The 26,829-nt window shown below is 44.9% G+C and overlaps 1 protein-coding gene across 1 annotated transcript in view; it reads right to left on the bottom strand.

The window, feature by feature from the left end:
• The window catches only part of LOC120839979, a 57,745-nt gene extending 31,344 nt beyond the window's left edge, over nucleotides 1-26,401 (bottom strand). Inside the window, 7 exon segments of the mRNA XM_042293609.1 lie at nucleotides 2,334-2,443; nucleotides 7,857-7,901; nucleotides 13,451-13,489; nucleotides 14,709-14,834; nucleotides 14,934-15,036; nucleotides 21,482-21,654; nucleotides 26,263-26,401. Of these exon segments, the coding sequence (XP_042149543.1) occupies nucleotides 2,334-2,443; nucleotides 7,857-7,901; nucleotides 13,451-13,489; nucleotides 14,709-14,834; nucleotides 14,934-15,036; nucleotides 21,482-21,654; nucleotides 26,263-26,323 (657 nt within the window). The 5' untranslated portion in view covers nucleotides 26,324-26,401.
• Between the last annotated feature and the right edge of the window lie 428 nt (nucleotides 26,402-26,829).

Genomic DNA, 26,829 nt, shown 5'->3' with positions numbered 1-26,829 from the left:
ACATTCTCGACCTCATTTTAACTACATCACCGGACATTGTAAAAACAGTAAGTCATTGTAACGGTTTGAGCGACCTTACTATCCTTCACGTTGACCTGTCGTTCCCGGCATTTGTCAAAAATCCAATCTGTAAAATTATTCACGATTATAAAAAAGCCGATTACGTAGCAATGAACAATGATTTATAAAATTTTTTATAGCTTGTTCGTATCTGAATTCTCGATAAGATCTGTTGAGGAAAACTGGGTACTTTACAAGAATAAAATAAGTGATCTGGTTAGAGTATACGTCCCTACTTTACGTATTAGGACTGACTCTTCGAACCCATGGTATAATAAAGCACTCCGGTCATTGTGCAATAGGAAAAAACAACTGTTTGCAAGGGCAAAACGAACTAACTTATCTGTTGTCTGGGACGCTTAATACACTACGCTCAAAAACTATACCAAAACCATTAAGCTATCTAAAATTAAATTTTTTCCCAGGACTTGCCCGCAGTCTTGCAAAATAATCCAAAAAAATTATGGAAGCTTATGTCACCTAAAAGTGGCCACGTAAATATCAATCTGAAGGATACTGCTGGTGAGCCTGTACCGGAGAGGGAGCGCCCTGTAGTGCTTAACGATTACTTTTCTTCTGTGTTTACCACTGAATCCCCACAAAATGTTCCAACTGTCCCTGAAGAGTGTTATGATCCCATGTCTTTGATTACTGTTAACTGATCCGGTATTGTTACGCAAATAGAAAAACTACCGCTCACTTCCTCAGCAGGCCCAGACAATATTAATGCAAAGATCTTAAAAAATACAGCCAATATTTCCGGTGAAATTCTCAGTCTCATCTTTAATCAATCTTTTTCCGAGAGTTGTCGCCTTCCGATTAGAAGATTGGGAGGATCGCCCCAGTCCACAAACAGGGAACTCGATCTTTCGTCTCGAACTGTCGTCCCGTCTCTCTAACCTGTATTCTAACATCATGACTCACCTAACGTCAAATAATTTTTTATTCAGCCACCAGCACGGTTTTCGTAGGGGGTTCTCCTGCAAGACCCAACTATGTGAATTTGTTCATGAACTGCAGACTAACCTAGAACGCCATATACGAACCGACGCCATATTTCTCGACGTTTCGAAGGCATTTGACCGTGTTCCCCACCAACGTCTGCTTTCTAAACTCTCATCCCTAAACTTAGATCCCCTTGCATATTCATGGATCGCGTCTCGTATGCAATACACGGTTGTTAACGAGTATGATTCAAAGCTAACAAACGTCACTTCAGGTGTACCTCAGGGTTCCGTCCTTGGTCCACTGCTTTTTATAATTTTTATTAACGACCTCCCACATGACATCTCCTGCAAAATACGACTTTTCGCCGATGATTGCGTCATCTATAATACCATCTCAACAGACACTGATCATCTTTTGTTTCAAAATGATCTCATAAAAATTAACGACTGGTGCGGAAAATGGCTCATGTCGCTTAACAAATCTAAGTGTAAGCTTATCCATTTTACCCGCAAGAAAACTCAATTACCCTTCCATTATACCCTAGACAAAGACGTGATTGAATCAGTTTCAATGTATAAATATCTTGGCCTTAGACTAACGCCTGACCTCTCATGGAAACCTCACATCGAAGCCGTTTCTGCAGAGGCTTCCCAGACCCTCGGATTCATCAGACGTAACCTGCGAGACGCCCCTCCCCAAGTCCCAAAGTTGGCATATGAAACTTATGCAAGGCCAAAAGTAGAATATGCATCTGCAATCTGGAGTCCTCATCAAGTCTATCTAATCAATCACCTGGAGTCAGTACAATACTTTGATATCGCGAACTAAATGTATTAAACAGATGCTTTTGTCGCCGGTGAAGTACCATACGAAAAACGATGAAACGATCATACTATGCGTATGATCGTTTTCATCAGGTGGAATCCCTATCGCGCAGAAATACGATTCGTTTTCATGCACCTGTTTAGTTTGTGTTATACCTGCCATGCTCATAATAAATACGAGATCAGAATCGTTTCTATTGTGGGATTCACTCAAGCTGTTAGAGACGACGTTACGTCTGTTATTCTGCATGCGTTCGTCGTCTGCTGCAGGCATCTCAAGACGTCTCGAGGACCGGAAGTTGTCGTCGCAAATATGTCACAAGTAACGCATTCTCGGAAAGCTTCGGTCCAGGTAGGTGTGGCACCCAGGCTTTCAAATAATAATAATAATAATAATAATAAAACACATTATTGTAGTACGCAGAAAACATTTCCAGAAGTGTTTCATGAAAATCATGCCCCGGATTTTTCTTTAACACCAAACAAGGAGAGAGAACTTACAGAAGCCCCATGGAGCAGCAGGTACGTCATCGGGTCATCCGGGACTGAGCTTTAAAAATTGTATTGAGCAAATCAGCTTCGGCGGGGGGTTATAGTCTGCATGGCAACAGCTATACATGAAAAACAAAAAGTATTTTTATAATTAAACAGTGATTCCACGCTTTAGTGGTAATGTTTTCAGTTTATAGTCACCGTCAACCACTAAGTTTCCCCCTCATATATGTTTTAAATATACGGGGTGTTTCATGAAAGGTGTTAAAATTCGATATTCCGAAAACTACGCGTTGCAACAACAACAACAAAAAAAAAAAAACTTGTGTCGTTTCGCTCTTGGGCCATGGGCGTATTTAGAAAAATGATTGAAGTCGGACATAATTAAGTTGTTAATTATTTTTGCGTAATTAACTTTTTAATATTGTGTTGGCATGGGTTCAATTAGAAAATTGCTCCAACATCACCAAAAAACACTAAATCAACAAATTTCAGAACGATAGAAGGCACGCGAAGCAAGCATTTTACGGCTTTCTGAAAAAACGCACAAATTCGACCCCGACGGCACGGCGCCCCGTGTAGAAATAGTGTAACCAACCTCTGCAGCGTCGCACGATGACAGCGCAGCAGAGGTTGGTTGCACTATTTCTCCACGGGGCGCAGTGCCATCATGGCCGAGATGCGCTCCGATAGCAATCCGAAACTTAAAAACCCGTCGAATTTGTGCGGTTTCTCAGAAAGCCGTAAAATGCTTCGCGTGCCTTCTATCGTTCTGCAATTTGTTGATTTAGTACTTTTGGACGATGCTGAGAAATTTTCTAATTGAAACCATGCCCTTAAACACAATAGTAAACTTAATTACGCAAGAATAATTAACAATCTAATCATCCCGGGCTTTAATAATTTCGTAAATAGTCCCCTGGCCCAGGACCAAAACGACACAACTCTTTTTTTGTTGCGACGCGTAGTTTTCGCAATATCGAATTTGTCCACCTTTCGCAAAACACCCTATATATATAAGTATATATATATATGGTGTCTTTTTTTCACAGCCAAATAAGCCACGCGTCGCTAAACGCTCACTCCACGCCAAAATGTAGCACTAGCAGTCTGACCTAGAGTTTAGCCCGAAGCAGATACCAAACTTTAAAAAAGTAACCTTTATGTATTTTATTCAAAAGTTAGAAGCGTTTTTGTTTTTCTTCTAATACAAAAATCACGGCCATCGGAGCTCTCGAATACATGGAGCTGAATGGCGGAAGTTACGAAAAACGGGCGAAAACGGGTCCCATTTTTGTATTGCGCAGCAAGCAGACAAGAGAGGTGCGCAGTCTGCTCGCGGCGCCTCTCGGAAGATGGCGCCACTCGTTAATAATGTTGTTTACTTGACCGTCTGCAAACGCGCTCCAAGTTGTCATTTCCAAATTTGTTACTTTAATTTTTTTTTAGATGCAGAGGACTACGTTATGTAATGTCATACGGCCAAAAACTGACTTTCCCATTGCGCACCCGGTGAAAGTTCGAGCTTTCTAAGTGCGGACGTATATGCTTCTGGTTCGTTTGAGTGCGTCGCATCCTTTTGTGTCACCCTATATATCTTCAAGACCCAAGAAAACGAGATTGCTCGGGAAATTCTTAGCCAGGTCCACTGCATACTTTCGCTTTTCGCGAAGTCATTGTTGCTTAAGACCGAGGCAGCTTCCCCAATGCAGAGTGGTGTCGCAGCTCAGTGGCCATTTCAAATGTTAAGTGATCAGTTAACTTATTTCGCCCGAATATTCAAGCCTTTGCTTGCACTTTGCAGATTTCTTGTATACCGTGAAAATTTTGGTGGTGGTTGATTGGGTTTCGGTAAAAGGTGCATGCGGCGATATAAAATTCTTAGTTTTAAAATTAATGAAGAGAAGTGTTTTGTCTACAGACTTTTGGGGCAATCGGCGCGAAAGAAATATACATATAGGTTGAGGGAAAAGGGGGAGGAGAAGCGACAGGCAAGATGGAAAGCGTCTGGAAGGCAGCGCCACACAGGTGTCGTAAGGCGAACCACGCCTCTTTCATTTTTAAAATTTGAAAAAGAAAAGAAAAAGAAAACAAAACAAAATCCTACCGGCTGCTTACCGAGTATGAGGATAAGCTGAGGGACTGAAAAGCGAAAGTAAGTACGCCGTAAATAAAAGCAAAAAGAAAAACAAAAAAAAACAAGCACTTTTTTTTTTTTTTTTTGCAGTACAGTGCTTTGGGATGTGGCCACGAATCTCTGAGGTCGCCACCGCTCTTCTATCCCTTTTCTGTCATGTTGTTCCGTCGCTCCCAGCTTTGGCGGTCGGTTCTGCCGTTAAAGACGCACGCTTTCTCCATATAAAAGGTTAAGCAGCAGTTTTCTTATTGTCTCCAACCTGATGGCTCCATTCGCTACCAGACACCGATCTTTCCGCAGCTGCTAACCTCTAAAATTTTTTTTTTTTTTTAATTTTTATTTATAACGTTTGTCATAAAAAAAAAAGCGAAATCGAAAATGTCAGATGATATTACTCAGAAATAATCAAAGGCCGCTTGCTCTAGGGCAGCCTTGCAACCGGGAATCACTAGGCGGTCGCCCTCGAACGAAAGAGAACATTACTGACGCACAAACGATTACGAAGGGTTAAATCCTTTATTGTTCGTGCGTCAGTTATAACCCATATAAAATAAGTAAATACAAAATGACTTATAGTACCGCTATAGACAGTTTTTTAAAGTCAGATTCAACGGGTTGCAGTCTCAAAGGCTCGAATAGTTTTGACAAGATCGTCTAAATCGAGCACACCCGACTTGGTGAATTGATGGTGAAGTAAGAAGACCAAGTCGGTCGAATCGCTTCCTTGCTATCGGTTGCAAGACCAGGGTCCGGGGAGGCAGCGGTTTTCAGTTCCAGATTTCAGCGACACGTGGCGTATCGACCTCCAAGCATTTTCAAAGCGTAGACTCGCGCGTCGATCCCAATCTCCGCCCTCCTTTCCCGTCCCTTCCCTCACCGTCCTGCTACGGTTCTACAAAGCATTTGGTTATACCGGTGCTCTCTCCTTGCGCCGTCCGCTTGCTTTTGCGGTCGCGTGCTGCGTTATATGTGAAAAGTGCTGAAGCGATAAAAAAAAAATAATTCGCCAATTGCGCACAATACGCGCTAACATCGTGGAACAAAACAGAAAGGAAGAAGATGACGCGAAAAAGATCCAAATTTTTTTGGGAAACCAGATTCATTATAAAGGCCTATTTCACAGTTGTGTCTAACCACGATAGGAACACACTCAAAAGAAGAGCGTTCAAAATCAATCGCTGAAGGTACTCAGTCTTCGGGCTACCCTTTTTGTGCGGGTCTTGCCCTGGCACCGTGGATTGTCCTTTTCTCACCGTTCATCCTCCTTCATTATCTCGCCCCCCCCCCCCTTCTCCCCAAACCTAACTTATCTCTATTTCTTCCGTGAGCCCACCCGATAAGGCAGGCGTGTAAGCATAAAATAATAAATTATGAGGCTTAAAACCAAGGCAACTTTATATTCGAGAGTTGATGCATGGTTCTCATGGTTCTTTTGCCCTGTTTTATTATTTTGTTGTCGTCCTTCAAGGTTCTTGTTCGTCTGATCATTGTTCTATTGCATCAAACTTGGCTATTTGCCCAAGCTCTTAATTCATGAAGTCCGCGTTTTCTTAGCTGTTTTTCACATGTGTAACGTCAACCAACCGGCCCGATTCACCACCTCATTATTCTTAAGTCATCTCTTTAACCCTTTACCGGAGTTCAGCAATAGTACAGAACTTCATCCCGTGCGTCGGGTAAGGCTCTACTTGCTGGTTTAATGAAAATTTAATAATCGAGTTTTTTCTTGTTATGCCTGAATTGTCAGCTTGTTCCGCAAGTCATTTAGCAGTTGAATATCAGCGAAAAGAACATGGCGGGTGAGTCTTCTTGATACCGTAGACAGGTAACTTGACGTTTTTGTCAGGCCGTCGAACCGAACGCAAACCCGAGTGAATGACCGGACCAAAACCATAGTTTTGACCAAGCCAGAACAAAAGGGAATTATAAATCGAACATTTACAAATGATGCAGAATAAAAAAAAACAAAAAAAAATCTCATGCAGCTTTTCTGTTGATTGGAAAACGGTTTAGCGAAACGAAAAGTGAGTGCGTTATTCGAACCTCCCTGTTCTTCCTTTTCTGACTGTTTCTCTCTATTCTAATCTTCACTTCCGCTCATTAAATGCTAATAGCGCTGGGCCACCATGCATATCAGGCGCACTAAAGCGATAGTTGACAGCGAGCGGAACGAACCTCATCGCATAAATGAGCGGGCCGCAGCGGATTGTAGCCCGGAAAGCATTAGTGAGTTTTAGTAGACCGTGTTTCCCCCTCCACTAGCCCTCCGCTAAGAAGAAACCGCTATACGCCTGCGTGCCGATGGCCTTGGCTGTAGAGTTCCGGGTAGCGGAGCAGCTTAGTGGAGGGGGGAACACGGTCTACTAAAACTCGCTATTAGTTAGCGGGTTTAAGGCGTACGTAGGTCAAACAAGCAGGTGCGTCGATGAGAGGGCACGAATTCGCGTGCTGTCAGCAAAGAATTCCACCTCGGACAATTTGGCTCTTCATAGGGATACATTCCCTTGCGCCCCTGAACTGAAAGAAACAAAAATTCTGGGGAACTTAAGAAACAAGAGCTCGAGAGAATTGTATGAGTCATTCAATATCAGAATGCAAGGTGGTGAGAGATGCATGAGTGCGCCGAGAGTTTATTTTACAGAATTTAAAGTCCTCTTTGTAAAGCCCGATTGGGTCTATAAATAGTTTGTGTTGTTTCAATAAACAGTCAGTTGAAATTGAACATAGTTACAGTTGCGCACACAGGGGCAAGGACAGGGAAGAGGAACACGTAGACGACAGACAAGCGCACTTGTCTGTCATCTACGTGTTCCTCTTCACTGTCCTTTTCCTTGTGTGCGCAACTGTAAGTGCATTACAGTGCACTTGTCGTTGTGTGTGCAAGTGTAGGCGCAACTGACAAGTGCGCAACAGACAAGCGCACTTGTCAGACAAGTGCGCTTGTCTGTCGTCTACGTGTTCCTCTTCTCTGTCCTTGTCCTTTAAGCGCAACTGTAACTTTGTTCAATATCTACCAACTCACCCAACTGTCTACTCTACTACAGTCAGTTGAGAGTAGCGCTTGTGCTGTGTTTCTTGCTCTCTGTCCTTGTCTTGTGGCGTTTTTGTCGAAAGGAAGGATGCACAAACCAGCCTATTACTCACTATTGACGCGTCGCATAGCAGCGCGCGACGCATCGGATATCGGAGTGGGCACCGTGAAATAGCAATAAGCGGGCCATAGCGGATAGTGGAGCGGGCATAGATAGACAGAGGAGCATGTCGTAGAGGGGTGACTTCCAATATTTGAAATTCATTTCAATGGTGTTCCGTCGCGCGGCTCGTTTCTGGGATGTCCAGGTGAAAGCTCGCGAATGGACATAAATCGTGTTGTTCACAAACCAAACAATACTCACCCGAATATTTATCCATGGGCCAGCTATCACCTCTATGTTTCCAAGCTAAAAAAAGCGATATAAATTAGGTTTTGTTTTAGTGACTCCTTTTGAAGGCTCTCCATAGTTCATATCAAGTAATCTTCAGTGAGTAGTGGGAGGCACGGACACGACTGTACTAACGCAGTGTGCTCCTGAGCGCTTCACGGGCGTAGAAACACAAATCGTTTCTATAGACTAATTAAGGAGTGCATTAAAACTAATAATAAATGTGTCTTTAGGATGTGAATTTATTATAGTAAAATTTTAGAAGTGTGGGCCTGATGAAAGGAAAGTTAAGCCCGATCAAACCTGTTTCTTTCTATGGACAGGGAAGAAAACTGCAACGATTATCTGGTTGGCGCTGCTACTCGCAGATAGTGTGTCACACACGATCGAATCTATATGATCTGCTTTCGGACCTTCATCTCAAAGAAGCTTTTACGTTTTGCTCGATATTGTGCCATCTCTGAGTAGCATACGTCAACCGGGCAGTTTTCGACCATTTTCCCCAGTGCGCAGAAAAAAAAAAAAACGTTTTTTTTACGCTTTTAGGTAGCTTAGGCTCGCAAGACGTCTGTTCTTTGAGACTGCGCGTGCTACTAAGCTTCAATACGTGGTTGACATTGGCACTGAAGCCCGCGTCATTCCACCAACGAAAGAAGATCGGCGATGTCCAAACGAAATACCTCCTTGACGAGCTGTCAACGGCTCCTCCATCAAGATATATATTGATTGCGATCGATTACACTCGGCTTATGTTTGCGTAGCACGTTCCGCTCAGTATTCATTGTAGCAGATGTTTAAAATCCTTCCTAAGAAAAGATTTTCTACGTCATTTCGGCGCCCTCATTGATCTCAGGTGCTGCAACGTACTTTTGGACACAGGAACGCAACCATACGTTCACGGTATGATGTCCAAGACGAAGTCCCTCAACCTCTCCATATCAACTCAAAGTTTTAGAGGCTCCCTTGAAATCTCTCGTAGGCAAGTTCCTTCAGCTGCTTCGACCATGCAATGCGACGGAACCAATTAAATACAGTACTACGCACCATATAGAAGCAACCCGTCCACCGGTCTTCGCAAGATCCCGACGCTTTGCTCCTAAACGACTCAAAATCGCACGAGAGGAGTTCGAGCACATGATCGAACATGGTATTGTGTGTCCCTCAACAGGTGCTGGGTCATGAGCATTACAGATGATGCCAAAACAAATGTTGCAATTGGCGGCCATGTGGTGACAACAGAGCTCTAAACAACGCCACAGTACAAGGCCGGTATTCAAAACTTCGTAGGTGCTTTGCAGGGATCTAGAGTGTTCACGAAAATCGCTATGGTAAAAGCTTGCCACCATATTCGTGTGGAACCCTGCGGCGTACCGCAAACTGCTATCATACCGCCTTTCAGCATGTTCGCATATACCAGAATGCCTTTCGGCCTAAGAAATTTGGCACAAACGTTTCAGAGGTTCATGGACATGATACATCGTAAATTGTCTTTGTGTTTTGCGTATTTGGACGATATTCTTGTTTTCCGCACTGATCAAAAAGAGCACCTTCATCACTGATAGACGTGCTGCGCTGCGAAGTTCTACAGAACAAACGCGTGAATAAAATTGAAATGAAAAGAATGAGTTTACATTGAGATGAGGAGAAAACACAACGAACACAAATGGGCGCAGACTAACAACTGTTTATTCTTTTCTTTTTCCTCCTTTTCATGCATGAGTTTCCCAATGCGCGAGTTTGAAAAGGAGCGAACGGTATGAAATAATGATAAATGTCTTCATGAAGATGTGTGGACTTTCGTTTTTTATGGTGTTTTTCCCGTTTTCTGATAAACGTTCGGTTTTTGTGGTGTGAGAGGGGCACTTGAAGCTGGTGCTGGTGTCCGCCTCGTTATGCTATGTGTTGTCTCAGCAGTTCAATTTCCTTTTTGTTCAGTACAATGGAAGGATCACTGACACACGTGCCGTGCTTCCCTGATGCCATGTGGAACGCTTCTATGAGTTCTCGCTTGTTTCTATTTTTCGATCTGTCCATGACTGTTGTATTTCCGAATAGCGGTTCGCAGCTGCATCTCGCGCAATGCGCTGCTAAGTTGCCAGGTGCTTGAAATTGCCCGCATGAATGTTTATGTTCTCTGAGTCTGTCATTTAAGCACCTCCCAGTCTGCCCGATGTATGAGTTTCCGCACGTCAATGGTATTTTGTAGACGACCCCTTCTACGCATTCGACGAACTTGTTTTTGTGCTTTACCCGACACGACGATTGACCCGATGTGTCGCCTTCCTCTTCGTTAACTTTTTGCACAGTCCTTTAAGCTTAAATGGGGCGGATAGGGCTACTTTGACCTCCTGCGTTTCGGCGATCTTTTTCAGTCGGTGCAAAAATTTATGAATATATGGCATTTATACCACAGGTTTTTTGACCTGTGGTAGCTTGCCAAAGCTACGCTCACGGGCACGGTGTACGTGCTTGCATAGCTGGGGCACCAGTAGCGGCGCCATGCTTGCAATTGTAAGTTGCCGTGAAACACTTCCGCCACTTCCTGGAAAGTAGAAAACTTTGTATTTGAACCAATCATAAGCCTTTGGCGTACGAGTTTTAATTTAGCAACTTCAACCATACTTCGAGCAGGATCCTTCATATGTCATTCGGATCTGAATTTACAGCAAACATAAAATTCATGTCGGGGAAAGGCAACCCCGTCGCCGACGAGTTCTCTCGAGTACGCATAAACGAGATCACTTCAATTCGACCAGTGCTAGACTTCGCAGTTCTCGCTCGAGCTCAACAGACGGACAACGAGTTGAGTCGACTGAGCACATCTCAAACATCACTAACCTTTGAAGACGTCAACGTTCTTGACAGTAACACAACGACCGTTTGCGGCGTCTCTACGGGCACACCGTATACGTCCCTCTGAAATTTGTACACACTCTGATGCACGGCATACGCTGCCACACCCTGGTGTACGTGCTACCCGGCGTTTAGTGACATCACTCTTTGTGTGGCCGGGCATCAAAGCAGATGTGAGGCGTCGGTCACAATCGTTCCTTCAATGGTAACCAGTGAAAGTTCATCGACACACAATCACACCTCGCTGCGTTTTTAAGCAGCTTGACACTCGCTTCAGCCATGTACATCTGGACATGGTGGGGCCATTACCATCATTGCAGGGTTTTCAGTACATACCGACATGCGTAAACCGGTTAATGAGATAGCCCGAAACAATTTCCATTGCCCGCATGACAGCTGAACAGGTCGCCAATGCATTCAACACCACGTGGGTTAGCCGTTTCGGTATGCTATCTACTATCGCTACTGACTTTCGTCGACACCTAGAATCGTCTCTTCTCAGTCATCTTTTATAATTCCTGGCATGAACCACCTTTACACCGTGGCAGTAGTACCCGCAAGCCAACAGAATGGTTGAAACGTTACATCGCCAGCTTAGGTAGCCCTGAGAGCACAGTCCACGAATTCATCATCCTGGACCGAAGTACTCCTATTAGTATTGCTCGGCCTGCGCTGCACTCTTACTGGCCTGGTTTATGTCACCACCTAGCGACTCCCTGTTGAGTTTATTGAACCACCTACGTAGCCTGCCATCCCCGATGTACTCGATTTCTCCAACCCTGTGCGTCTACACATGGCATGACTAGGACCCTGGCCCCCAAGAGCCACACAACCGCCTTCAATATTTGTAAGACCAGCTTTGGCGGAGTCTACCCACTTCTTCAACCTCCGTACGACGCACCCTACGAAGTGCCACACAGAGAAGCGAAGCACATGACTCTTCTCGTCAACGGTCGCGCAGACACGGTATTCATAAATCGACTGAAGCCGGCCTTTCAGGAGTGTTCGCGAGGCTCGTCATCCTCAAATCTCCTAACTGCACCTTCGATGAATAAGACCGTTCAAAAGGAAGTTCATTTCCCAGACCACACAGGATATTTCATAGCTCGTCACCCGACCTCCTCGCTAAGGAGGGGGGGGGGGGGGATCTGCAGAGACTGTGCTGAAGGAGAAGAAGCAGTTCCTACATCTTTGAGACACTCAAGAGGCACGGCACGAGACATCTACAGGAGATCCAAACGGCTAACTACCCGAGGACCATCCTCCAGTGCAAGTGTCTGTAAATATGTAAATATCTTGCATTATTGAGTTTTACGACAACCTCACTCCCGTAAGCAACCAGCAGAGTTATTCACACGAGGGATATGCTTTTTGGAGACGTATGTGCGTGACGCTAGTGATCGGTGGAATCAGCGGCACTCCCTCCCTGGCTCAAGCATTTAAACTAGGGTGCCTTCATGTGCGCTTCGCTTAGGGTGATGCCAACTGCCCGTTTCCCTTTCCCAGTCCCTCTCCCGGCGCCAATTTGGTTCTCCATTGTTTCGCCGTGCGCTGGAGAGTGACCATTGTGTCAATCGGTCCTCCCATCCGAGGGGGAAAACGCTAATCCTCCCTCCGTGCGTTCCACAACGCTGCTCCGAACTTGTGTGATAAGGGGCTTGTTTCCGGGAGTTTTATAAGCCCCACAGATCATTGCCGAGAAACAAGATAGCTGGTGGTGTGTCGGCGAGTGGTATTACAGAGAATGGCATCACCCTAACAAAGCGCACATGAAGGCTCCCTAATTTGAACGAATGGCGGGGAGCCGAGAGGGATGTCAGTGTTATCAGACGCATTTAGCGGTAGCACTCTAGGCAACAGCGATCGGTGCGCGCTGACGAGTGTAGAAAAGCGTTCATGAAGCGGCGATACGCGATTATGGCGGCAGCGCTGTTGAGTGCGGAAGAGGAGAAACTGCTTTCTGCAGAAATTAAGATGATCCTTGAATGGGTAGACGCAAAACAGAGGACGTGGAATTAAAAACCAGTTGTGTGAGGAGGGGCTTGAGGACGGCATTGATGAATATCGAAGACTCGCTCAGATGCCTCAAACGAGATGCCCGACACCGCAAACAACAAGTCAGGCGATCTCTATACCACCACCGGTATTTCGCTAAGCAAAACCTATAGGTTTCCCGGCATGCGTACAAGGTACCTCCAATTTCGAAGATAACCCATGCCGAGACGGAGTAATGTTTGTGCAGCTAAAACAAAAGCCTCTCCATCCCCCTGGGATGTTAACACCCACCACGGCTCCACGCAAAAGCGTGACGTTCTTGTCACGTGATGCGCATCACGGGAACCAAAGGGAGGAATTTCTCTTTCGTGTGAATACCCCTTACTGGGTGAACCCAAGGATGCTGAGTTCAGTTCACCCCTGCCCGTTTCGATCTGGATGAGCTTTGTACCGACGTGCGGTCGTGTATCACTACTGCGTGATGCCCATTAAAGACACCAGGTTAGCGGTTGTACTGCACTGGCTAAATTGCTTATCCACATCCGAGACACCAGACGCCCATTGGAACTGACTAACCTCCGGCTGTATAAACATACACTCAACACAATTATTCTTGTTTCAGACAGGTGTCGTTATGCCTTTCACGCTGTCGACACTTCACTACTCCAATATATCGTTGATTAAACGAATATTTTAAAAGTAACTTTGAATTGTCTTACCATTAGTCATGTCGACTTCATCAAACCATGAATCGCCTCCTACGTTAATTGTTAAAAGAAGGTCAAGGTGAAATAAATGAAGTATTGTTAGTAAGTTAAACTTACTATACAACACAAGATAAACGTGAAAACAAAATTCTTTAAGAAAATTGTGAGATAATCCAATAAAAATGTTTCCTATTTCCTTTCCAGACAAGTTTTTCCATTCTTAGCTTACTTCACACAGCTGTGTCGAGTCGTTGTAGTTATTTTCTTACTCAAATGGCCTTCAGGTTGTGAGGTTTATGTTTGGTCGGAATACTGAACTCACTGGTTTCATTAAAAAAAATTAATGCGTATTATTGAAACCTTTACCATTTTCTACTAAAACTCGAAACAATTCGCAACCGAAAATAAGCATAAATTAATCTACGCCTTATTCCCAGCTGACCGGGCCCCGGTGTTTCTTTTATCTGTTATTATTATTAAAGACATTTTCAAATAAACCGAAAATAAGTCCTAGCAATTGACTAGCTCACATGTAGATTAGCGTAGAGACAATATATAGGATATGCTTCTGAGTAAAGACTCTTTGGCTGTTTGTTCTTAAAATATTTATTGACAAATATATATTTTTTTTTTGGAGGAGGGCATTATTTGAAGTCTTAAGAAAAAATTTTGGATCCTTCATAAATATTTAAAACAGTCCCACATCAAAGCGAAACGACGTGGCTTCAAACTCCTGACACCATATCTATGAAGCTGTGGGAGTCGCATTTTCCAATCGTAGCCATCGCGAGTTCAGGGGCTACTTAGAATAATGGTAGAGGTTGACCTGTACCATTTCTTTTCTTTTTATTCCCGTCAAGCTGATAGAAATAATAATCTCGACCACCTCAAGGGAAAAGAATGCTTACCTTCTATGGGAGTTGTACTTTTGAACGTGCAATGCACGCAGCCTCTAAAAAATACGCCAGCGCTGCAGAAAGCATTAAAATAGCGGCGCTTCCGGTATAACCGGACAGTAAAGTACCGATACTCGATGCGTAATTTCATAATTCTAGTGTAGCGCATAGTGATTACCTCTCGTGCGCAACGCATTGAGCAATGCCTCTATTTGAGATAGCGCTAGCTAAAACCGACTGATGTCATTTCTCACAAGGTCGTAGTGTTCTCTTAATTTTGCTTATCCCGGGTCTATCAACAGCCACCTCGCGTATCTTGATATATTGTCATAGTTATTGTGCTTGTAATGAATAGACCAATAGTAACTACTAACCGTTTAGGATGTCATCGGACCTTGAAGCTATACGTGGCTTTTGTATGGCACGTACGGCGTGAGGCATTGAGCCGGCCCGCGACCGAGCCATCGCAACCAGCGGCTGGATAGAGTGCGTTGAGCTCACTAGTCCACTCTAACAAGTAAGAAAGACGAAATGCGCCCATGTTAATAACTACGGCCTAAAAAACAAAAAAAAAAGGATATATTGAGTTTTCTTATTACTCATCTTACCATTTTTATAGAAACCGCCAGATTGCTCCAAGGATACTGCGGCAAGGTGCCTACGGTCAACGTACAACCGCTCTGAAAGTAGTCTTCCGGACATCTGTTGGGTGAAGCAATAGAGATGACTTTGCACTAATCAAAAACGAGAGCGTTAAGCCGCATTCACGCTGTTAATACATCATACAAGACAGATTGCAGGCATGTTCCAAGTATACGTGCATGTATGAGGCAAGCAGGCTTCAAGCCTGTTTTCGGAGAGTCCGCAGAACATTTTGTCATAAATGTCTGCACAGGACTCCGCGTCGTTTGTACAACGTATGTGCAGTGTGACTCGGGCTCTACGTTTTTAGGAGACGATAACATAAAATATTTCCACGTTACAGTATAGTCCCTTTTGACAATTCCATCAAGCAACATTGGCGGCCGCCATTTTTTGAGCACCGCGCGTGTGATTGGATCCGAGCCGTCGCCGAACGCTGACCATAGAGTAATATAGTAAACGTAAAAAGAGGACACAGGAGCCGATTCGCGGCCCAGATAGTGCGTTTAATACCCTCCGCTACGTGGCGCTTTTCTGCAATTTGGTTGAAATTAATTAAAACTCTTTCTGTGAAAAGTATTTATTTTTTAAATGGCAATGCTTTAAAATTGTTTAAAGTACTTAAAACGACTAAATAGTTTAAATCAAATACGTCACAAAAACCACGTGATGAATGGCGCCTGTCATGGCCTGCCCCCTTGCACGCCGTCTCCTCCGCATCATTCTGCATGGCCTCTGCTTGTCCCTGCGTCGTTCGTCTGTGCCGTGCGTGCCGTCCATCTGTGCTTTCTGCTGCATCATGTTCGGTCGACTTTGCATCAATCAAGGTGACGCATGACCGCCCGCGTGCTCGCATGCTCGGCGTGAATTCGTGGAGCCGATCGGTTCGAGCTTCTCGGGCTGTTGTTTCTGCCGGGCTGTCTGGCTGCACTTGAAGGTGTGTGCATGTTGATTTTCGACGAGATTGTTTTAAAAAAAAGAATTTAACTTACGACCCTGCACACGACATTGTCCATGGGTTTACAGATGACGGTGTTGAACGAACCTCTAACATTGCAGATAGAGCCTTGGTTGTTATGCTGTCTGAAATTTCCAGGGGGTGCGTTTAGCCCCTTGCATACACTGTTGTGCACACTCCAACAACGTCTTCTGTTTAACGCAGTCTCCTCATTTCTCTCATTCGGGAGCTTAAAGGGGCGGTGCAACGATATTCAATTGGAATGTTTTTCACTTTACACGAGCTTACTGGCACTAGTGGGACTCAAGGATACTCGCACACAACGCCACTGAACAAGAAACTCTTTTGTTGCGCTGTAATTTCGAGGACAAAACCGAGTGTTTTCATTCAATCTCTCCTTCGAAAAACCTGATGACGTAACTGGGCGGTAGCAGTACCGCCCAGTGACGATATTTGAATGCGGCTTATAGATTGGACCCGAGCATGGCGTGGACACTCGATTTGGGCTCGTGATAATCGATAGCTCGAGAAACACTCGGGTAGTGTCCTGTGTCCAATCGCTGCAATGACGACAACAGCCGAACGTCAAACCATAACAATGTCTGGAACTCAGCGCGTGTCCTGCCAACCTTAGCGCATGGCTATGATCAACATTGGCGGTATATATTTGGCTCCATATCACGGGGCCGCTTGTTCTGGCTGCGAGTTGAGGGGGTGAACTCTGCTCGTTTTTCTTTATTTTTTTCTGCGACATCGATTGCGTGTGGTGAAAATGAACGGGTATTTCACAGATCATTAACGTCAGGGATTTTTTCTAAGCGGTATTTGTGCAAAATACAAATAGCAGTGCATCGCCCCTTTAAGACTGTTGGCTTCACAGTAAAGGCTGTGGTCTATGGTTGGGGGCTTCAAACGTAAGCTTGGTGTATGTGGTAATAAGTCATTTTTTTGAAGTTGACAACGAACACGTTTACTTTGTCTTTGATGTTCCGCGCCTTCCCAAAACAACCAAGAGCAATCTCCAAGCCCACAAACTTTGCATTGGAAATGAGGTCATTGAGTGGTCTTCTATTGTTCAACTTTATTGTTCTATTCATGAGATGAGCTGGCAATTGGCTCCGAAGCTTACTGAGAGACACATTGTTTCAAGAACCTTTCTGTAACATGGAAGAAAATTGTGCCCCACAGGTACTGAGTGCCTCACTCTTTCTTGCAATCATATCCCTTGTTTATGCCAAGGAACTTCCTGAGGCAGCCATGGCTACAGCCTATTTCTGTGATAGGATGTGCATACTTTTTGATTGTTTAAATAGCTGAAAAATTCAAGAAGACAGGGCAGAATTTGTGTCATGCCATTCTGAAGGGAGAATCTGAAATATTTTATTTTCTCCACCAGTAACTCGGATGAATTTCAGCGTGGCAGTTCCAAAGTAGGAGGCAGCCATAAGCCATCATTGGGTGGCAAGTTACTATAAAAACTGTCCTCATGCTCTGGGATGAGCTTTCAAGCAGCCATGACTTTAAGTTCTTACTTACACGACGCCTGTAGCAAGACACACTTGAGAGCGTTTTTGGAGCTATATACGACAAATGCTGGGCTGCAACACAAACCCAAATGTGCATCAGTTCACCTCAGGACTAACACCTCTGGATAAAGAAACTGTTCAAACTGTCGGACAATGAAAACGTAGAGGATGACAAGGCTGACCTCCTAAAGGAGTTGCAAATATCTTCGCACCATGAAAGTTTAATTTCAGACATTGTGGAATGTCTTCCAATTGATAACTTCCCGCCACTAGAGGATATTTCTGAGCTGGCATCAGACATCAGGTCAAACATAATTGATGACTCGTCCACTTTTTTATTACGTTTACGGCTATTTGATCAAGCTTTTGCTTGAACAGACAACTTACAGCTGTGGCTGTTCTCAGCTGCTATCGGATGAATCTAATAACTTGACCAGGCCTCACCAGTACTGTCTTGTTTCTAAAGCATACCAGGTGTCGGGAAATTTCTTCGGGAACTTAGTAGCACCATCACAGGCTGCCTTTCATTTCATTCAGCAACTAGGAAATCACTTTCTTTCGATAATAAAGAGTGTGACACATGTTCGAGGAGTGTGTGCCGCCTTGAATAGCACGCTTTGAGGTCTGGGTGGTTTTAGCCTTTGCCCAGAGGAGTACCACAAATGGTTTTTAAACTTGTTTTCCAGAATACGCTTGTGTTGACATGTTTGATTTCTTAACCGGAATTTGGACAAAGTTCGGTTGCACTCTTCAGTGGCTAGTAAGAACGAGACGGGTTTAACTGTTAATAGTGTATTAACAGAGGCGGTTGCCAAGCTAAAAACAAAAAGCGCTTATTAAGTGGGCGGTGCAGCTTGCTCTCCCAATATTTGTTTCCCCTTTTTCCAGCGAATGTGTATCACGGCTCCCTAACAAAAATATTTGTCCACTTTCTACAAAATTTTGATAGAAAATAGTGTATAGAGGCTAAAAATATTTGAAACAAAATATATCCACTTTTGTATCCACTGCATGTCCATTGTTTTTAGCCGCTTTTTTATGAAGCCATATTTTTTTCTGAACAATTTTGGGGAATGTTTAGGGAGGTTGAACCTTGTCAGATTTCGAATACAATTCTCATTGTTTGGTAATGGCTCGCCCGCAGTGAGTTTGAGGCTATGCAAATTGGTGTTTTTTTATATTTGCCGGAAATCGGGAATTTGTACTATCCGGCATGTGCTTCGCACTGTTATAATACTCTTATGACTGGTAATGATAGCGATGTCTTATTTATTTTTGGACTTACTTCCCGTACCCGAGTCGGCGTGAAAGTGAATGTGGTGAATGCATCATACAGCATGTTCTCCGTGGAAAGGTTTTGTTAACTTGGTTCCGCTAAGGATCTATTACGAAGTGTACGATACGCCCAAGTCCTTCATATTCATTTATTCTTGTGAGTATCGATCTCTTTCGTATAAAAAATACACAGCTTCTGAAGTAAATCATGTATACATGAATGTGGTCCAATAAAATGTGTTCGAACCACTTACTGTTGTTGACCCCAAAATGCTCCACCAGCCAGGATTCAATGCGCCAATTGTGTAACTTCAATGCTTTAAAATAGAAAAAGAACAAGACATACATATACTTCTGCTTTGTGAAGTAAGTTGAAATATTGTTTGACACATATTGCACGGACTCTATCGTAAAAAATAAAGCAAAAGTGCGTCAATATTAAAAAAAAAAACAAAAAAAAAACAGCGGCTTCGGGAGTTAAGGAGCTAGAGCCGAGCGAGGCGGGGAGGAAAGAGAGAGAGAAGGGTACCGGAGAAGCAGAGCAAAAACGCCCAAACCGAAACCGAAACTAATTTGACCAGAAACGGAATCAGATTATGCTTAATACCGCCCGCTAGGAGCGCTACCTGTCACTGGTCTATGTGGGCCGCTGGGGCCTAGGGCAGTGTCCGCTCTTTACCTTGTGTATATTACGCTATGCGCTGACGTCCTATTCGTGTCCAACACACATATGCTCGGAAATACACGTGCCCAAACAATGGCGGACTCGGACAATTGGTGAAGCGGCTACTAAGACGGCGAGCACTTTTGAAAGGGGGTCTTTTGTAGCGCCTTTACCAACACGCACAGAAAGAACCCAAGAAAAGTATTTTGAAACGATTCTGAGAGGCTACACTCGAAGGCTAAAGCCTGGTTCAGACACTTGCGTTTGACTGCGTTTGACTGCGTTGCGGCAGCGAGAAACCAGGACATCCCTGCTGTTTATATCGCGTGCCAAGATGATTCCTTGGATTGGATGCCACGCTTCACACGAAGCACAGATGTGCCGGTGACTAGCTTTCCGCACTCGACGCAACGCAGTCAAACGCACTCAAACGCAAGTGTCTGAACCGGCCTTAAGAGTTTTGTCTTTCGAGTATAGCTTAGCCTATAGAGGCAGCAAATGAGCTACGCTTAGAGTATTGGCACTCCGTTTCTCGATCTGCTCGTGGGCACTGCCATCCTGGTGCTGCGGAGCAGACGCAACTGTCGATCGTCACAATTCGCAAATGCGACTTTCTCAGCTTTAGATGCGGTGTTAGAAAACTCAGGTGCTATTGTTTCTCTCTTTTGCAAATATTTTTTTTTTACATTTCTGAAGGACAGAAAAGCATTTCCTAGGATTTCAGATAAACTTTCAGATAACTGGCAACCGTGACTTTAAGGACCAAGATAGCTGAAGGGCCGTTACTCTGAAGCGTAGCTTATTTAGTGACTCCAGCTTAGCTGGAGAAATGACTATATGCAAGCCACTCGTTTGGAATGACCTTTTTCCTGATAAAAACAGCGCCAAATATATTATCTTTGTAGCACGACATCTAATTGAATAGCACAAGGATAAATCCTCGAGATTACAACGAGAGTCACCAGTCGCTTGACAAACGCGGGGCTTGACCGACTATATGTGCTCAGGCAGATGCGGAGCGCAAGTTCGTCTGCTTTCTTTGCAGGGGTTGCGACGACGTGAAAACGGTGAGCCCGGGTTGGCTCTGATTGAGGGATACCGGGTGTAGCCCAAAGTAAGCTGCCCTAAGGTCTATCAACTATCCTTCAGTCAGAGTTAGTCAGAGCTCGGCGTGCTGACGCCGACACAACTCTCGCAAAAGAAGCAGACGAACTTGCGCTCCATTGCTTCGTGATTTGCCTCGTTGGAATTATTATCGGCCGATGGAGCGCTCTCATTGGCCAGTGCGTCATCGGCGCATCGTAGTGCATGGAGTGAACGCGAATCAGAGGTAAGCAGAGAGAACGCGCAGACAGCTCACGATGACGAGTAAGCCAAGAGTGCCTTATTATTTGTTGGGGTCGTGGAAGCGAAGACACGTGCGTGCACGAGGTGGGAAAGCAAACGCGCGAGGGACACGTGAAAGCGTCTAAATATATTTTACTAGGGGGAATACATCCCGTCCGCCCGATAATACAATGGCCTTGGCACGTTGGGTGTAGTTTGGTGTAGTTTGAATGGCTGGATGGCCAGTAACCCCAGGGTTTTTCCGCATTGAATTTGGGGGTGGTGGGAGGCGTCACCTATCGCCTTAAAAGTCGGTTTATCAGGATACCGGTGGGCAAGGGGAGCGCCGCAGGCCGTTCGGTCGATGCAAGTGTTTGCACAATACGTGCTGTAGCATATTCTCGAAACATTTTTAGTTTTTTTTTTTCAGCGTGGCGAGGCGTTTAAACTGCGAGGGGAAGAATTGATACAGTAGGCACGCCATCTAATACAAATGAGCGGAGAAGGGTGCATTCCCCCGAGTAAAAATTTACGGAGGCCCCTTCGCGATCGGCGAATCAGCCTGGGCTCTTGGGTCGCGAGCACATGCCACGCGCGGGGGATCGTGAACTGAATCGCCGACGATCATAAAAATCCCTTAGCTAAAGGTCCTTTTCTGATTGTGTCAATTTGAGTATCAGATCATCTACGTCGTGTAATGTCAGAAGAATCATCCAAGAGCTGCGCCCTTTTAGAAGGTCGTGGAGATGTTGTTACCCATTGCTCTATTTTTCTTCTGTTTCGATTCAAAGACACGTAAAGTTCATCGGAGACGACCGAACTCTTCATGAGGTGTAGACTTAAATGCTCGTCGACCCGGACCACTTTCCTGGCATCCAACAACCTTTCTTCAATGAGCATAGGATACACTATCCGGGTTTCTTTGGAAGCTGCAAAGGGAGTGTCGGCTTTTATTTAAGGGACGAATCGGATCCATTGGTCGCGTTCGCGACAGCAGTTCGGTCGGGACTTTTCTTGGAAATCGAAGAAGGATCGGTTCAAGAGAGTTTTCTTCCCCCCTTCGAGACGTGGATCCACATGTGAACTGCTCACTAGTACGAGCTCATCTAAACAGTGCGTTCGCGAGAGGAAGAGAAAACAAACAAACGAACAATGATGGTATTGGTACACGCTCATAACCCGAACGCTTCAAGCATCAAACGTACTGGTCATAACACCACACAAACGACAGGGTTTTTGCCGCAGACATGAGGACAGAAATACCCGCGGACAAGCGAGCATGGTCGAAGCAGTGTTGCTTTATAAATAGTGCTTCGAACTTGTCTACAGGCTCTGTTTTATGACTTCATACGAGGAATAAACAGGCCTCAGACTGTGTCTTTGGGCTGTTTTTTTTATGATGCGGTAGAATATGTGACCGAGGCTTTAAAGGAGCCGTGCAACGATATTCATTTGGAATGTTTTTCACTTTACACAAGCTTACTGGTACTAGTGGGACTCAAGGATACACACACGCAAAGCCACTGGCCAAGAAACTCCTTTGTTGCGGTGTAAATTCAAGGACAAAAGCGATCATTTTCATGCAACCTCTCCTTTGCAAAATTTGATGACGTAACATGGGGACCGTAGTACACCCCAATGACGATATTTGAATGCGGTTCATAGATTCGAACCGAGCATTGCGTGGGCACTCGATCTGGGCTCGTGATAATTACTAGCTCGAGAAGCATTCGGGTAGTGGCCGTGTCCAATCGCTGCAATGACGACGACAAGAGCCGAGCCATAACAATGTCTGGAACTCAGCTCGTGTCTTGTGCTCTGCCGACCCCAGCGCGTGGCTATGATCGAAATTGGCGGCATATAATCGGCTCCAGATCACGTGGCCGCTTGTTCTGGCTCCGAATTGAGGGGGTGAACGCTGCTCGTTTTTCTTTAATTTTTTTCTGGGACTTCCATTGCGTGGGGTGAAGAACGCACGCCTGTTTTATAGGTCATTAACATCAGGGATCCGTTCTAACTGGTATTTGCGCGAAGTACAAAAATCGTTGCTTCGCCCCTTTAGGGTTGTTCGCTAGGATTTCATCAAGAAAGAAAAAAAGTTTCTGCTTCATGCATGGGATCGACACTGAAGTGTAATTAAATACGACCTTATTGCAATCAGTCTCCTAACGTTCTGAACTTTACGGCTCAGGGACGGAGAATTTGCAACTCCCTGAGGCTGAAAAAAAAATGCGGTAGAGAATGTAATAGATGACGACGATATGCGACGGGTTTGTCTGAGTCTGTAAAGCAGCAGAAGAAGCAAGGCGTATAGATCAAGTAATCAATATTCATCGAGTGAATCAGGCCAATGCCACCTAGAAGACTAGGACTTCGCCCCCCCCCCCCCTACCTTTTTTTTTTCTCTTCCTTCCCCCGTCTTTCCCCAAACGTCATCGCTGGTTTATTCACGCAACGCTTCTATAGCTTGAGTCAGCATCGCCGCCAGCGCGTCTCGCATGCGGTTAGTAAGTCGTCTGCTTCTTGCGCCAAAGCTGCGGTGACGTCACAACGATGCCGAGCTCTGATTGGCTTTGACTGGAAAGATAGTGGGTAGACCTCGATGCTAGACGCCTCGAGGTCTAGCCAGTATTTTTTTCCCATCAGTCAATAAGAGCTCGGCGTTCTAACATCATCTCAATCCGTGTGCAAGAAGCAGACGAACTAGTGCTCCGCATACGTGTCACAACGAGTGCGACGATACTCGTGGGGCTTCAGCCTGCTTTCCGTCTGGCGTGAATAGGGAATTCAGAAATGATGACGTCATGTGTAGGCCTCGGCTTCTAGGTGGGATAGGCCTCTTTCTGTTGGTCAGGGGCGCCATGGCGTCCGCGAGACGCGACCACAACGGGTTCACTATACACGGTTGATCGAACGCCATTTCATCGAAACACGTTTTAAGGAACGGACACGTTTTCTCGATGCTCGGTTTCAAGAAAGAGGAGCCTCAGTTTAAAGAAACGCCGTTTATTAAAAAGGGGACGCTGTTTAAAAAAGGCTTTCCTACTTCGCGCGTGTGTCACTGGGACGCGTGTTACCCCCCCAATCCCCTTTGTTTACGCCGCTTGGCGGCTGCTCATTACAAAAATGTTAACTCACCTCACCCATCCGTACACGCCGCATTTAGAGCGGCCGAATTCGCTAAAAGGGGGCTCATCGCCATTTTCTTTAAACTGGGTTCCTCCATAAAGGAATTCAATAAACTGGGGTCGGTAAAATCGCGTTCGCTAAAACGAGCTTCTCTAAACCGCATGCCTCCGACCACAAAAGAGGCGCATACGCAGCAAAGCGGCGTCATATGGCCCCCCCTCCCCCCCTGGTTACGTGCCTGACTCGACGCCACAACCAAGCATTTCACGCAGAAACAAGCCTTTTTCGCCCAACACCTTGCCGCGATGCTGTGTAGTTTCTATAGACTACCTGCTCGGTCTGCAAGTTTTACAAAATGCGATGACAACCCTTTGGAAAGTGCGGGGAAATTTCAATGTTGGTTTAAGGCATATGTTTCGGTCACGGTTTTCTCAATAGCGATTTTGAATTTAACGATAATAAATGAGATGCCGGGAAGAGTAAAAACTGGGTATATTACAAATATAGGTTTTGTGGGATTCATTGCGTTGAGGAAAGAGATGGATATTTTTTAAAATTTTTTCTGCCCCCTATAATTTCAATATCTAAAAAAAAAAAAAAAAAAAAAAAAGAAAAACCCGGAACACTACGTTTTTGTGAAAGACAGTTTGTTGTACCGGGCACTCATCAGGAAAAAAAAAAACGTGTTTTTCGGCCAGCGTAAATAGGCAAAGCTTTGTAGAAAGCTCAAACCCCGTAAGAATGTGGCGCTTTATAAATAGGGGTTGGGATAGAGCGCAAAAACTTGAGAACATGGCGTTAATTAGATAGAAAAAGATTTTTTTTCTTTTTATGAGCCGACGTTTACCTTTGCCTAATATCATCAAAACAAAAAAAAATTACATCGTTTTGGGCGTTCTTAAAGGAGCTGTGCAACCATTTTTGTACTGTGCACAAATACCGCTTAAAACGGATCCCTAACGTTAATGACCTATGAAACACGCGTCCGTTTTTCCATCCACGCAATAGAAGTCCCAGAAAAAAATTTAAGAAAAACGAGCAGCGTTCACCCCCTCAACTCGCAGCCAGAACAAGCGGCCACGTGATCTGGAGCCGATTATATGCCGCCAGTGTTGATCATAGCCACGCGCTGGGGTTGGCAAAGCGCAGGACACGCGCTGAGTTCCAGACATTGTTATGGCTCGGCTGTTGTCGTCGTTGCAGCGATTGGACACGGGTCACAACCCACATGCTTCTCGAGCTAGCAATTGTCACGAGCCCACGTCGAGTGCCCACGCAATGCTCGGGTCCAATCTTTGAACCGCATTCAAATATCGTCACTTGGGTGTACTGCGATCCCCGAGTTACGTCATCAAATTTTGCAAAGGAGAGATTGAATGAAAATGATCGTTTTTGTCCTTGAAATTACACCTCAACAAAGGAGTTTCTTGGCCAATGGCGTTGCGTGTGGGTATCCTTGAGTCCCAGGTGTGCCAGTAAGCTCGTGTGGAGAGAAAAACATCCCAACTGAATATCGTTGCACAGCTCCTTTAAGAACTATTGCAGTGAACAAAGGTCTTCAGCAACGTAGAAAATAATATTTTCTTTCATGCTCACAAGTTTGTTTTTTTTCCGATAAAATGGCAGTTACATGCAGCCACGAAGTCATTCCTTTTTTTAAAATTTTGAACATAAGGGGAATCGGTGACCGAGTGGGCTAGCGCTCACCAGGGGCCCTAATCTGGGCACTCGGTGAAAAAGTCGGCGAGAAATTCGCTGGCTATAATTGGCCGGCGCCAAGGTCAAGCGCGGCGTTGGCCAATCACGGACGCCAGATTTCTCGCCGACTTTTTCGCCGACTGTCCAGATTAGGACCCAGCTGGGATCACGTGGAGCGGAAGCTCGCGCTGCAGAACCCAGGGATCCTGGGTTTAATCCCCACCCCTGGCCGTTTTGTTCTGGATGGGCATCGTATACCAGCGCACGGTCGTGTATCCCTACTGCGTGGCGCACATTAAAGATCCAGGGTAGCGGTTGTATCGCACTGGCTAAATTACTAATCCACAGCTGTGACGTATACATCAGACGCTCACTAAGGCAAACTGTCTTCTGGCTGTATAAGCATACACACAACAATTTTATTGTTGTTGCCTAGGCTTAGGTGAACTGCGGCTCATTAAGGCATTCCGCCTTTCTCAATTATCTTTTGATTCATGTACCGTCATACTCTGAAATTTTCGAGCTTTCTAACAACCGCTAGCGTCCTATTCCCATAGAATTCCAGCTTTCTACGATTTGCAGTTTGTTGACGCGGCCGGAAAACACGCTTATTTCTTTTCATAAACGCCAAGTATATTTCAGTACGTTCGAAAATAACGTAAGGGGGCACGCTTCTGAGGCGAAAATGCAGAGCGAAATGTCACACTCACCGTCGGCAACCACTCCGAACGTCAATGTAATAACGACGAGAACAACTTTAGATGCGTTCATCCCTTCACAAATAGTTTCTAACCTTCTTGGCTTCTGGCGTGCGATACTATGTGTAATTCTACGTTCGAGAAGGCGACGGAAAGCATATATTCTTCGTCGTGTTATCCCGGTATCCTTACCGATAGCCCCATTAATCGATTCGTATTGAGTTCTTTCTGCTTTCTGTTGCCAGTCCCCTTTGTCCAGCAGGCGGCACTTGCTGTATTATTAACAACAGCCATGTTCCGACCCATGACAGCCGCTACGTATCAACTTTTTACCCCGCTTGTATACGTCCTATGCGTCACCTTTGTGAAACAAACTTCGATATTTATAACTGCAATTGCGATTTTATTTGGCATCCATGCGAAGGGGTGTCTTTCCTATAAGCGCATGATGATGCGTTTGTATCATTAGTTATCATCCTTATGGGCTTCTTGTCTAGTTGAATTAATGACCAGTATATCGTTTTTGCATACATAGTCTTTCACTTGGGTTTAGCACCAATCAGTTGATTGTTAGGTTGT

Source organism: Ixodes scapularis, unplaced genomic scaffold (genome assembly GCF_016920785.2).
Source record: "Ixodes scapularis isolate PalLabHiFi unplaced genomic scaffold, ASM1692078v2 PGA_scaffold4__175_contigs__length_147842914, whole genome shotgun sequence".
NCBI classification, from domain to species: Eukaryota; Metazoa; Arthropoda; class Arachnida; order Ixodida; family Ixodidae; genus Ixodes; species Ixodes scapularis.
The sequence above is the reverse complement of the archived record's forward strand: the minus strand, read 5'-3'. Positions and strand labels throughout refer to the sequence as shown.